This window comes from Cervus canadensis, chromosome 4, assembly GCF_019320065.1.
Source record: "Cervus canadensis isolate Bull #8, Minnesota chromosome 4, ASM1932006v1, whole genome shotgun sequence".
In the NCBI taxonomy this organism is placed as follows: domain Eukaryota; kingdom Metazoa; phylum Chordata; class Mammalia; order Artiodactyla; family Cervidae; genus Cervus; species Cervus canadensis.
This window is the reverse complement of record NC_057389.1, coordinates 9,722,703-9,737,040: the sequence shown is the minus strand read 5'-3', so window position 1 is coordinate 9,737,040 and position 14,338 is coordinate 9,722,703. Positions and strand designations below refer to the sequence as shown.

Here is a 14,338-nt window from a genome sequence, read left to right as displayed (position 1 = left end):
TGTCTAAGATAGAAAACATCAGATGGACTCACATCCACATCATTTGTTTGCCAAGGTGATAGAGCAGTAAGTTTCTGTACTTCTAAAAGGAACTTACAAAAAACTGTGGTTTCTTGGAGCACGTCTGGGTGAAGTTTATGGGTGTCAATCAGGTCTGTACAACTTAACCTCTATCTACCTTTCAACCTTTCCGGGTATTTTCCTCCTATTTCCTAAGTCCCATTCAAACTGGTGCCTGAACCTAGCCTTCACTTTCTAGCATTTATGCTTTGGCTTAACATATTCCTCTGCATTCCCTCTCTCGAAATCTTTCTCTCTCAAATTTTTTGTATACTTAAGAGCATATATTAGCCCTATTTCTCTATTGTGCCATGAAGCCTTTCCTAAATCTAATTAAAGAAACTGAAAAGCTCTCTTTTGAATTCCACAGCACTTTATATCTCTCAAACCTAACACACTGTTCATTCACTATTCTGTCTCCCAATCTATGCAGCTACCCAGGAAACTCCTTTAGAGTAGGAATTTTGCTGTAAAAGTCTACCAGAGGAAACAGTCAATAAATGCTGAATAATGGTAATAAAGGTGAACCAAACACTGCTTTAGAAGATTCACCATTTTTCATTCATAGAATGACAGACATGAACAGTAGCTACAAATCATGATAAATGTTACTGACAAACTTTTCTCTATATTTATGTTATCTGAATCCATATTAATACAGAATTATAGAGTCCCTGACCTGGTGCACCATCCCCTTCAACAGTCTCAAACACATATATTCAAACAATTAAAGCAGTACTGTAGGCTATAAAGCACTCTGCTGAGCAACGCCCTGACCCTCTACTTGTGGCTTAGGATTTCAAAGCAGAATAAACCAGGCAAAGAAAGATAAAATAGTCACACCAGTTATAGGCAGAAACATGTTTATAGGTCAGAAAAACGAGAACTTATTTCTTTAAAACAAACAAACTTCTAAAGTAAATACAACAATGATTACCATCACCTAGTTTCAGCTTCATTTTAATTTCTCTCCTACTCTATTTTCAATCTACCTAATAAAAGACTTTTATCATAAAGAGTTTCAAAATTTAAATCAACAGGAACATACAACATGAAATTCTCCTTAGGATGCTGAATCCATTATGGACAAAGATTCTGTAATACTAATCTTTATATCCCTGAGCATAGTACTCAGTACAGAACAGCTGTTCCTTAAATTCTTCCTGAAAATATCCAACTTTTGATATGATATCAATTACTGAAACTAAATAGAAAAACTACATATTCTTACATAGGAAAAGCAGCCTTCCAATTTTTTTTTAAAAAGCCAATTACTCATTATTTTCTTTAAGAAAGCATACACTTGGAAATACACACACAGTTTATTACTCTGATATTAATATCAAAAAGCAATGAAATATATTTACCCATTATATAATTTAGACACACCCGCAAACGGCTCATTTTCACAGTTGGCATAAGCAAACACAAAAGTCAGTACAAGTGAGATTACAGATGTGAGCAAAGCGAACTTCATGATGTTTTTACACGTCATTTTGAATTTCGAAACAAGAATACCACCTAAAATCTGACCAAGAGCAGCTCCAGGAATTAAAACAGTCCCTAATGAGAAAAAAGATAGACAGTGAGAAAACATACAAGCATACTCAGTAATATATACCAAAATTTATACCATTTTAAAACTATAATTTTATATGTGTGTGTGTTAGTCACTCAGTTGATTTTTATATAATTTTTAATAAAATTTATACCCTTTTAACCCAGTGGAAAATGGCACCTTCTACTTCCCTCATACCAAAAACTGGAAAACATCAGAAACAAGTACAATTCTGGTTCTAACATATGAAGCATTCATGTGATTTATAAATAATATGCATAAATGAGCTAATAGTTATATTAAAATGAGAAGTTAATAAAATTAATGCTTTGAATATTAGGATTAATATGTATTCTCTTTAGCTCTGTATATAGCCTCTGTAGCCCTCAAATTCATACAACAAACTGTCTCATATCAGAAAATCGGAAACATATCAAAATCAGTATAAACTTCAACAAGTGGCTATCCAAAATTTTGCACTTCCCTGGTGGCTCAGTGGTAAAGAATCTGCCTGCAATGCAGGAGCCCAGGGTTCAACCCTTGTGCTGGGAAGATCCTCTGGAGAAGACATGGCAACCCACTCCAGTCTTCTTGCCTGGAGAATTCCATGGACAGAGGAGTCTGGAGGCCTGCAGTCCACGGGGTCGCAGAGCCAGACACGACTCAGCAGCTGAGCAGGAGCGGCATCCAAACTTTTACACACATAAAATCTAATAAACATCTAATGTGGTGAAATAAAGTTGCTAGTCAAAGTTACAACAAAAGAAAAGGTTTTACCTGCAAGAGTAGCTGCAGAGCTAGAAGACAATCCAAACTGATTTTCTATAAATTTAGGTAAAAAGGTAGCAAATCCAGTGGTAATTAAGGCTTCCGAACAAGTTGATAGAACTAAACACATAAAGACAGTATTCCTCATCAAATTCTAAAGAAAAAATACAGTTCACGAAATGAATAACTACGATTATACTGTAAAATGTAGCACTAGAATGGTAAGTTCCCTGATGAAATAGCACATTTTAAATAAATACAACACAATTATTTCTAAAATTTCAGCATTTCCTTTAGCACAAAAATACAAATATTGATTATTGATAGCCTTCTACATACAATGTTGAGAAAGTTTATACATAGAGCAACTAGAAAATTGACAGATCATTAATTAGTAGGGTGAACGTGCCCTGATCACAAGCAAGGGGCCAGGGAAAGGAGGTGAAAGCTGGTTTGGAAAGTTCCCTTCCCCAGTCTTACTATACATATCCACATAATAAATCTACCTCTTACTCATTTTTTTTTATTGTGTTCTGAATTCCTATATCCAATAAATGAAGAATTGACTGTAAGCAGAGATGAGAGTGGTTCCTAAGTATCATACTTGTAGTTTTGCTCCACAAGTGAAGGAATCAGTAGCTAAGAACCTTAGTTGGGTATAGAGTTAAGCAATTTTAAACAAGGGTCTATATTGCTGATGCTCTCAGAATCTATTAATCTACCAGAGGAGAGTAGAGAGATTCACTTATTTCACCATATGTAACCATAAAGTGAAAACCTATATAGTTCTGGAATATTCAATGCAAAAAAATTTCTGAGCTGAACAACACACACACACAGAGGAGGCACAAAAAGGCAAGAAAAGAGATTCAGAAGTCAGAGCCAGATGATGCAACGTAAGAATAACAATAATGACAAAAGGAAAGAAGCACCTACGTGAAGAAATGCAACAGTGTTTTAGAGTAATGACTAGAAAATATTTAAGCTTTCAGATTGAAATAGATAATGGACTCTGAGTAAGCATTAATGAAAAATGATAGACTCATAGGACCTAGTAAAGTTCCTGAAATCAAAGAGAAATTCACAAATTGGTAGATGGAAAGGAAAACTAAGAATCACATTAACTTGAAACTTCTCAACTTCAACATATTTAACTTGAAAAGAGTCAAACACTATCTACAGACAATGAGAATTAAAGAAGTATGATCTGAAAGTATTCATCCAGTTATAAATATCATCCTGACATTCAAGGATACTTAGATGGCATCCTATCTGAGAAGACAGTGACAAAATGCTGTATCTATAGAGATTTGAATCAGAACTGAGATCTTGAAGCATGACAACATAAGGATTAAAAAAAGCATTGGTGAGTAATGAGTCTTGATGGTAATACATGTGAGAATTTACAAAATAAATTTAAATAGACACATTAAATAAAACAAAACTACTATAAAAGAAAATAACAGTAGTTGGAATTAAAAATTATAAACAACTGCAGCAAAACACAAGAATGCGCCTATATGGGAGAGGAGGAAGGAGAGTTAAAAGGTAGGATGAATGAAGTAAAAACATTTTAAGGCTTTCATTTGAGGAGGAAAAAAAATAATGAAAAGTAAATAAGTTCAAATCTTGAAAAGGTGAAATTATAAACTCCCTTATGTATAAAACTTTAATGATGCTAAACAGAATACTCTGCCAAGTTCAATAAAATAGACCATAACACTATTGTTTCTTTAACCTCAAATTCAAAAGAAGTAACCTGTAACTGCCAATTTTTCCACAAAGGAAAAATACTGGTTTGGCATTATCAAAAATTTTTACAATTCATTGGTAATTGATCCACCCATTACATAAGAGAAATGGAATGGGATGATGGACTACATGCTAAGGAGTAACTACTGAATATTGATATTGCCAATAAGATAACTCATGTTCTTCCAACCATTCTACTCAGGAATACTTTTCATTTACTCAAAGCACAATACAATTAAATCTGGAGAAGTCTGTATAAGAGCCAGAACTACAGTAAATAAGCAAGCAAGAATGCTTTGTGATAATTAATACTTGTGTGTATGGATATACTGTTTATTAATATATATTTGTTTTACATATATATCAATAACCTCAGAGATGCAGATGACACCACCCTTATGGCAGAAAGTGAAGAAGAACTAAAGAGCCTCTTGATGAAAGTGAAAGAGGAGAGTGAAAAAATTGGCGTAAAGCTCAACACTCAGAAAACTAAGATCATGGTATCCAGTCCCATCACTTCATGGCAAATAGATGGGAAACCAGTGGAAACAGTGGCTGACTTTATTTTTGGGGGCTCCAAAATCACTGCAGATGGTGATTGCAGACATGAAATTAAAAGATGCTTACTCCTTGAAAGGACAGTTATGACCAACCCGGACAGCATAGTAAAAAGCAGAGACATTACTTTGCCAACAAAGGTCCGTCTAGTCAAGGCTATGGTTTTTCCAGTGGTCATGTATGGATGTGAGAGTTGGACTATAAAGAAAGCTGAGCACCAAAGAATTGATGCTGTTGAACTGTGGTGTTGGAGAGGACTCTTGAGAGTCCCTTGGACTGCAAGGAGATCCAACCAGTCCATCCTAAAGGAAATCAGTCCTGGGTGTTCATTGGAGGGACTGATGTTGAAGCTGAAACTGCAGTACTTTGGCCACCTCATGCGAAGAACTGACTCATTTGAAAAGACCCTGATGTTGGGAAAGATTGAGGGCAGGCAGAGAAAGGGACAACAGAGGATGAGATGGTTGGATGGCATCACCGACTCGATGGACATGGGTTTGGGTGGACTCCAGGAGTTGGTGATGGAGAGGGAGGCCTGGCGTGCTGCGGTTCATTGGGTTGCAAAGAGTCGGACACGACTGAGCGACTGAACTGCTACTAATATTGATATATATATATACATATGTATTTGTGTGTGGAGTACGTGTGTGTGTATGTGTGTGTGTACACTGTACCTTTAGAGCAGCTGGAAAATCTTTAAAACTTTGTCCAAAATTACTATCTGTATGTTGTAAGGAAGCACTCTGATGAGTTTGGGAAATTTTTCCTTCTTGAATTTTTGCTGTACCTAAAAAAGTAGTAAATATACTCAATCTTCTTGCTTTCAAATGATTCTGTCTCATCCTTTACACATTAAACAAAGTGAGTTAAAAGCTTTTTTCTTTTACTCTAATTCTAACATACTTTTTAGATGAAATAATATTTACTAACTATTATCATGTCCTTTAATTTTTAATAACAGTACTGTGAATAAAGTTGAGAAAAGTCACTATGTGGAATCAGAAGCTGAATGGCCCAGGGTAGAAAAAAATCAATGAGTCCATCTACTGCTACTCGTCCTACTTTTCTTTTGCCCGTTTCCAAAAGTTAATCATCTATTCTTAGAATAGATGAAACAATGAAATGTCTTCAGCCTAGAGAAACATACTTCTATAGATATGTATATGAACCACACAATTATAAAGAAGCAAAATCTCACAGAGAAAGGAATGGATATTTTTTCCATTAATCTTTTCTTTTTGTACAAAATTTTAGTATTGAAATTTGGTGGAAAATAAGTATACTACAGCATGACTTTGGTGACAACTTAAGAAACAAAGTACTTGTATTATCATGAACCAATAACTAACACCAATAATTTAACACAGATTAGGTTCTGAAGTTACTAACTGAAAACAAACTAATAGTTTAAAAGATATTATATCTTGCATAAACATAAAACAAGATTCTGATAACATGTAAGTTACAAAGTTAGCAAGTATTTAATAAAAAGGTGAATATGTACAGTTTTATTACATATTAATGAAAAACCAACAAAAGCCATGAAATTAAGATTGTTACCCAATATCTCCTAAAATAGAGGCATATTCAAAAGCTTGCATAAGCAAACAACTAAGATTCTATGTTAAAAAACAGTGAATTTTCCAGGGTTCTTACTAATTTCCAGGGTTCTTTTTAATCATTTAGGAAGCACCACTTGGCCCAGAATTGGAATAAAACTCTCTGGTTTTAAAGAAGACATTTTTACCTGGTAAATGTTTTGGAAAGCAAGAAAAAGGTATTATCAAAGACCAAGCAAGCAGCCAAGATATAAGAAATCCAATCCACCATGCCCCCAGCCACCGAGGGTCATCCTCAGTAATATCAATGCTGTGTGACAGAAAAACAAGAGGCAGAAGTCAACTCTCTCTTGTTAATTAGAACTCAGGCCCAATAACTACATAATTTATAATTCAAATGCATATACAGAGAAACTATATTATTCAAAATTTCAAGTGGAGCCATTTTGAAGAATCCCAATGGACAGCAGGCATAAATGGTCTCAGAATAATGGCCTACAAGTATTTCATATGACAAATACAACATAAAAGTTTTAGCTATTTAATAAGAAATATGTTAACTATTTGAAGGCATACATAGAATTTTTGAATATTCTTCAATTTTGGCTAACTTTTTCTTCTTTAAATATTATAATATGTAACATATATATAGAATACTAAGTACATCTCACAGCAAATCACCAATTTTTGTTAAAAGCCAATACACTGTGCTTCAATTGTGGCATTCATTTGAATGTAAAAATTCTGCTTAAAGTGATATATATTAACAGTTTCTTAAAATGGTTGTCACATTTTTATACCAACAGCCTTTCCCCTAAAACACACTATTCCGATAACTCATTTCACCCCACCAAAATGAAAGCCCAGTTCTCTGCTCCAGGACTTCCTCTCCAAACCTTTCAGAGAGTCTCTAAAAGGTTAACCTAGGACTGCATACATCAGCATCGTTGCACAGTACAACCTCTGAACGTTTTTATTAACCTACCGTCTCTAAAAGATTAACCTTGTTTCTAAAAAGATTAACCTAGGACTAACAGCTAAAGAACAGATCACATGCTGTGACTATATTTTCTTATTCATTGTTCACAGTCTTGCAAAGGACTGTGTAATTAAAGTAAAATGAGATAACATGCCCTCATCAAAGGTTACTAACTTCTCTATTCAAGAAATGGAGAAGGTAACTCAGTGGGTAAGAAGGGGGTTTCAGAGTCAAAAAGAGCTACTTCACTTCATACCTTGGCCACTTACCCAGTTCTGTATATCAACTACCTTATAAGATAAGTAAGAGGATTAAATAAAATGGCACATAAAGTTTTATATATATATATTTTATATACACAAAACCTATATTATACATATCTTAAATACACAAAACCTATATTGTCTGAAACACTGTATGGGATAAATAAACATTACCTATTATTATCCTCCAGTGTCAAAATTGTTAAAGCTGAACAACTGTTATCTCTATGGCATTATCAGAGCTACTACAGCACTTTGTTTGAGAATGATAAACTGTTAAGACTCTTTCAGGCTATCTACCCACAGCAATATCTACTGAAAGTACAACTAATTTTAATTAAATTATTATCTTTGAACAATGCATAGCATCTTGGTTGTATATTTTGAAAAATAAGACCAGCTAACTATTAATCATCCTTATTTATGAATAAATGCACTATACTAAGAGATGATGTGGCATTAATTCATGAAGCAACACAGCCAAAATACTACATAAAAATTGTGTGTATTCAGTTTTTTCCCAGAAAAATCCCTCATGATATTCTGAAGAAATACTATAAAAATGCTCTGGCTGTGGTACTAACACGATTAAAATAATATAAATCTAAATAAAAATAGATATCACCTTACCTGTGTTTCAAATCAATATCAATGTACAGGGTTAGCAATTGTCCTCCCAGCACATAGCCAACAGCAGGGCCTAAAATTGACATGGCATAGCCAATTCCTAGCAAAAAGCAAAGACACTGAACATGATCATCTGTGCAATTTTGCTTTGAATGTCTGACAAGTTAAGAAAGACAAATATTTTACTACAGAAAAACAAAATGATTCAAATTATATCAAAATTACATATTTTTTAACTAAAAAATGCCATCTGAGTGGTATCACTGTCAAGGGGCTTCAAATACATAAATCTATATAAAATTTTTTAGACTACAATGATGACTGCAACAAATCCAATAATTATAAATATATGGAAAGCTGTATCATGTAAACTCACAGCAGGGCTAGTCTTCATCTACCATTACCCTTTGTGAACAGTGATGGTAATTACTGTCTACACTGCTCATGGAAGAAAGCAATGTGAAAGGAGAAGCCTTTTGTCTTCCGTGCACACGTGCATGCTAAGCTGCCTCAGTCGTGTCTGACTCTTTGCGGCCCTATGGACCGTAGCCTGCTGTACACATTCCAAAAGCATTCTTTATTTTGGACTATGGCAGCTGATTTAAAACCTGGATGCAGTCATTAGTCTGCTTCTTAAAAGCGAACCATTAAACTCTTGCTCTTAGTGAATCTCCCATTTTAACTGGCAGCAGAATTAAACTGACCTTATTTTTCTGATATTTAAAATTTTGCCATACACAACTTTTTACTTTTTATTAAAACATTATTTATACAAAAGATTATATCCTCATGTGGCACCACCTTCTGAGATGATTATTAACCACTGAAATTCTCATCCCCATACATGGAAGGAAAGGAATACACCAAACGCAAAGTGGGGCATACATCAGTGGCAAAAATGATTGATGTACTAGATTAAGGCTCCAAAGTAAAGGTCATGCAAGATGAGCTGAAAACATATACGACTTTTATTTATCTATCCTACCCTAATTTATGAGCTTCCCTGGTGGCTCAGTGGTAAAGAATCCACCTGCCAATGCAGGAGATGTGGGTTCAGTCCCTGGGTAGGAAAGATCCCCTGGAGGAGGAAATGGCAACCCACTCCAGTATTCTTGCCCGGGAAATCCCAGGGACGGAGGAGCCCCATGGCTACAGTCCATGGGGTCACCAAAAGGGTCCGGCACGACTTAGTGACTAATATATAATTATATTTTTAAATGTAAAAAATGTGTTAGTAGAAAATTTTAAGTGTACGTAAGATTCATGCTCACAAAACTTTTATGGATAGAAATACATGATTTAAAATGCTGGAAATCAATGATCCCCAAATTATCTTTAGTGATAGACCTTTTTTATAAATTATATCCAACTGGGTTTAGATTGATACATTTATAAGAATGGTAGATGGACTAGGTAGACTAGTGTTTCCAACCAAATTGTCCACTAAGAAAAACTTTTAAAAACTTAAAAATTATTTTTAAATATATGCTTGAAGGCAAAGAGATAAAAATAGTGAAGGATCACTGTGTTACGATTCTGAAGAAGAGAGACGTTTAACAAAAATCGAGACTGACTTTTTTTAATTTTTCCTGAGTACACTGGCTGATTCGACAAGAGGCACTGGGAGGGGAAACTGTCCCTTGCTAGGCTTTAGGAAGTAAGGATACAAATGATGCAGCTCAGAGTATGTCTTGTAAACTTTCCCTGCCCTACATTTTAAGTTGCCCCGAGGAGGTTATACTCTAAAAGCAAGGATGAGTTAGAGGTAGCCTGGTTCACAACATAAGTGCAGTTTAGCTTCAAATAAACTCAATCCCTGAAATTAGATAAAGGGCATCCCATTGCAGTGTTCCTACGTATGAGAGAGACTGGCAAGTTATTAAAAGACACATGGAGTGATTCTCAAAAAAATTCTAGAACTATAGAATACATCTGTCAAAACAAACATGAAATGGATCCACAGTAGATTACTTAGAACTAAACTGGGTATTATGAAACTGGAAAATATATTAGTAAATCAGTAAATATTTATCAAGAAGCAAGAAAAAAATAAAGATAGAAAAATACAGAAAAGACATTAAAGGACAAAGAATACATAAAAAAAAAAAAAAGGCTTAGCATACATGTAACTGGAATAGGAGAGGAGATAATAAAGCCGAAGTTAATATATTGGAACAGCCTGCTTGTGCTGAATTCTCTCATTTTTTCCATCTAAAAATGATTTTTTCTTTTTACTCTTTTCCCTGATGAGTATTCTCACTGGAAACAGAAGATTAGCTGCCCATTAATGTTCCTTCAGTACTTTAAAAGCACTATTCTACTGTGTTCACTTCTACTCCTTTCCTATGATTATTAATATAATTTCTAACTTACTGACTTAAGATTGTTCTTCAAGTTAAAGGAAAATGATTTTTAAATAAAGCACTGCTGATGCTGCTGTTGCTAAGTCACTTCAGTTCGTGTCTGACTCTTTGCAACCCTATGGACCATGACCCGCCAGGCTCCTCTGTCCATGGGATGCTCCAGGCAAGAACACTGGAGTGGGGCGCCATGCCCTCCTCCAGCAGGCCTCCCCAGCACAGGGGTCGAGCCCGCACCCCTTACGTCTCCTGCACTGGCAGGCAGGTTCTTCACCACCGGTGCCACCAAGGAGTCCCAAATAAATCATTAATGATACTTATTTCAGGAACTTAAATATAGAAGGGATCACAGGACACAGAAAGAATTGCCTAAACGTTGGGACAGGAATAAAATTCAAAGGTTTTAAGATTATGTGATGATCAGGAATGTGATAAAAGTATCAATTAACATTAGAATTTCATAAAATCAAGTTTTCATGTAAGGTAATTAGTAGATGAACTGTAAAAGAGCATATACCTAGGAAGTTAATAGAGGAGAGAAATGAAATAATAAATATTAAATTATCAAAAAGAAAGGAAAAAAGGGCAATAAATAAGAATGTAGAGCAAACACGAAGTACATATTAAGATGAAAGATTTTAACACAAAATAAGATTAAATGAACTTAAAAGTTTAATTAAAGGACAAAAATTGTAAACCCCAAAAAGCATTTAAAGACAAAGACATGATGAGTGAATGGCATGGAGATGGCTATGAGGTGAGACATGCTATGTGACTACAATTTTCCCATCATTCTCATAGGTACCAATTTTACTGTTTTCATTTTGCCCATTTTTGCCTTGCTGCATAAAACTGTTTCACATAGAGAAAGGCATCGTACCAGTAACAGATACTATTGTAAAACAAAGAAAGAATGGGGGAAGATTTTGGAAATGGGGAAATGTATAGACGTAAAAAGCTTAAGGAAGGATTTCACCGAACAAAACCTAATTATCCAATGAAAAGAACCAGTTATCTGACACTGAAAAAAATTAAAATGAGTTTCCCAGTTTTATTACTTTGGTTTTTCTTCCTTTACTCTCAAAAATTACCATTCAGTGAATTCCTATGGTACTGCAAAGAGTTAAGCAGCCTCTGTGGCTGCAATCTTTAGAAAGACCGTGCTTGTTAGGCTGGCCCTGAGCTCGCATCTGGGATCTTAAATGTCCGAGGGATGCCACCATTCCCTAATAAAGGTGGGTCATTGTGCTGAAACTGTTTGTATAAACAATGTGGTTTTTCCAAACACCTGTATTCCTTCTGAGAGTCTAGAACTTTCCTATGCGCAAGGCAGAGGGTTCCTATATGGTCGATTACCAGTAAAATCCTTGGGCATTGAATCTCTAATGAACTTAGCTGGTAGAAAACATTTCATGTGTGCTGTTACAGCTCCTGGCTGGAGGAATTAATTCTGACTGATGTGGCCCCACTAGGAGCGAGTGGATGCTTGAAGCTTGCGCATGGTTGTGTATGTACTTTACCTCAGGTACCTTTTCCCTGTGCTGATTCTCCTTTGTATCCTTCTGCTGGAATAAATTACAGCCCTGAAAACTTCAGTCCCAGGGAATATAGAATCTGGGATGGTCTCTTGGGCCTTCACCCCAGCCTCTCATTCTTAAACAATCTTTGAAAAACTTCGTATTTTGTGTGTTACTAAAATATGAAGACGGAAATTGCTTTATGAGAAGCGCTGATTAGAAGAGGACCTCAGGGAGAAAATCTGTGAGCTGGAAGACTGAAAAGCAGCACTAGTAGCTAACTGAAATAAAAGCACCGTTAAATTAGTACGTGGAGTTGTACAGATCCGCCAGAATGTGTGAGAGGGCGTCAGATCTCGTACAAAGACCAAAGCAAAACGAGCGGACAGGTAGGAGTGCGGAGGCTTCTGTATTAGAGAATCAGGGCTACACTGAACACAGGTGACTTCCAGCGACTATAGCAACAGGTCTCTTTATACACTGAAAGTTGATGTCGCCCCCAAATTCATATGCTGAAATCCAATTCCCAATGCAGTTGCATTTGGAGGTGGGGCCTCTGGGAAGGGATTAGGTCATATAAGAGTGAAGCCCTCAGAACGGGATTAGTGCCCTTAAAAGAAGGCCCCAGAAAGCTCACTTGTCCCCTCTGCCACAGCTAAAAGGCAGATGTCCACGAACCAAGAAATGGGCCCTCATCAGATACTAGATCTCCTCTGGGCACATGATCTTGTACTTGCCAACCTCCAGGACTGTGAGAAATAAAGTTCTCTTGTTTGTAAGCCAACTAGTCTATAGTATTCTCTTTGAGCAGTCCAAGTGGACAAAGTCCCCTACATCCGATACTGATTAAGTGAAACTGAAAAGTCAAAGTGTCAGTCGCTCAGTCGTGTCTGACTCTGTGCGACCCCAAGGACTACAGCCCGCCAGGCTCCTCTGTCCCTGGGATTCTCCAGGCAAGAACACTGGAGCACGTAGTCATTCCTTTCTCCAGGGCTCTTCCTGACCCAGGAACTGAACCCAGGTCTCCTGCACTGCAGGCAGACTCTTTACCACCTGAGCCACCAGGGAAGCCTCGATAAAGTGAAAACTCACATGCAAATATATTACACATTAATTTGGATGTAGACCACGCACGGTTTAGTTAGCTCTACCTTCCAGCAGCTCCAGGGATGGAATTTAAGAGAAACTTGGGCTGCCAAGAATTAGACCACAAAGGGAAAATACTGAGTCATATGTAAAAAGCATTAATCTGAAATGAACAACTCCACAGAGTTTCTGAGTACCATTGTGTGGTTTCTTTTGTTGACTCTAGTCAATTCCATGTAGGATGAAGTAAGTCACACAGAACAGCAGAACTCTATCCCTACACTTGTGTAAATTAGCCTGGGAAACATTCCAGCAATCAAGATGACCTATTTCTTGGATAGCACTTCCAGGAAGGCTTGACATGCCCAGCACAGGAGATAAAGGAAGATGTCAATAAAAATCAACCACATTCAACTGAAGGACATGGTACTTCGACAAATAGTTAAACAAAAAAAAAAAAAGCAATATTGCATTTACCTAATGTAAATACTTATGAAATCACAACTAATTTCTTAAAAAGTGTATGCTGTGCATTACTTATAAATTAAATAAGCAATAACATGAAATGACACTGAGACATTTGTATTAGCAGCAAACTTACCTATATACAGAGAAGATTTGTGGATGGGCACAGAGTCATCAATAAAGGCTGTTCCCAGGGTATACAGAGGAGTTCCTCCTGTTCCCAGCAACAGTTGTCCCAAAACGAAGACATACAAGTAGTAGAAAAGTGGAGAACTTGAAGTGTTACAACCATGTTGATTCTTTGTTGTTGAGCAAGTATCTTTAGGGAAAAAATAAAATAAGATTGTGAATTTATCAAAATGTTAGCTAACAATTTAAATATCATAAATTCTACTTGCCTAACATAACCTTCCTTCTTCACTTTATTATACTTAAAAATACTTAGAATATAATTAAGATATTTAAAAGACAATTATCAAAGAAAATACATGAACCACTGGATGCATGCTCAATCACTCAGTTGTGTCTGGCTCCTTCGCATCCCCATGGACTAGACTAGCCTGCCAGGCTCCTCTGTCTGTGGGAGTTTTCAGGAAACAATACTAGAGTGGGTTGCCATCTCTTCCTCCAGGAGGTCTTCCCAACCCAGGGACAGATCCTGGGTCTCCTGTGTCTCCTGCACTGGCAGGAGAATCCTTTACCACTGAGCCACCTAGGATGCCCATATGAAACACTACAGCCTTAAAACGTGACAGCATCAGAATATGTGGTACATATATGTAACGA

The 14,338-nt window shown here is 36.2% G+C and overlaps 1 protein-coding gene across 2 annotated transcripts in view; it reads right to left on the bottom strand.

Moving 5' to 3' along the window:
• Window positions 1-14,338, bottom strand: part of SLCO4C1 (solute carrier organic anion transporter family member 4C1) — a 75,091-nt gene that overhangs the window by 17,128 nt on the left and 43,625 nt on the right. For both annotated transcript variants that reach the window (XM_043464570.1, XM_043464571.1), the window contains 6 exons: window positions 13,689-13,871; window positions 8,128-8,224; window positions 6,444-6,565; window positions 5,371-5,483; window positions 2,396-2,540; window positions 1,428-1,623 (listed from right to left, as the gene is read on the bottom strand). In XM_043464570.1, the coding sequence (XP_043320505.1) occupies window positions 1,428-1,623; window positions 2,396-2,540; window positions 5,371-5,483; window positions 6,444-6,565; window positions 8,128-8,224; window positions 13,689-13,871 (856 nt within the window). The remainder of the gene's footprint in view (window positions 1-1,427; window positions 1,624-2,395; window positions 2,541-5,370; window positions 5,484-6,443; window positions 6,566-8,127; window positions 8,225-13,688; window positions 13,872-14,338) is intronic.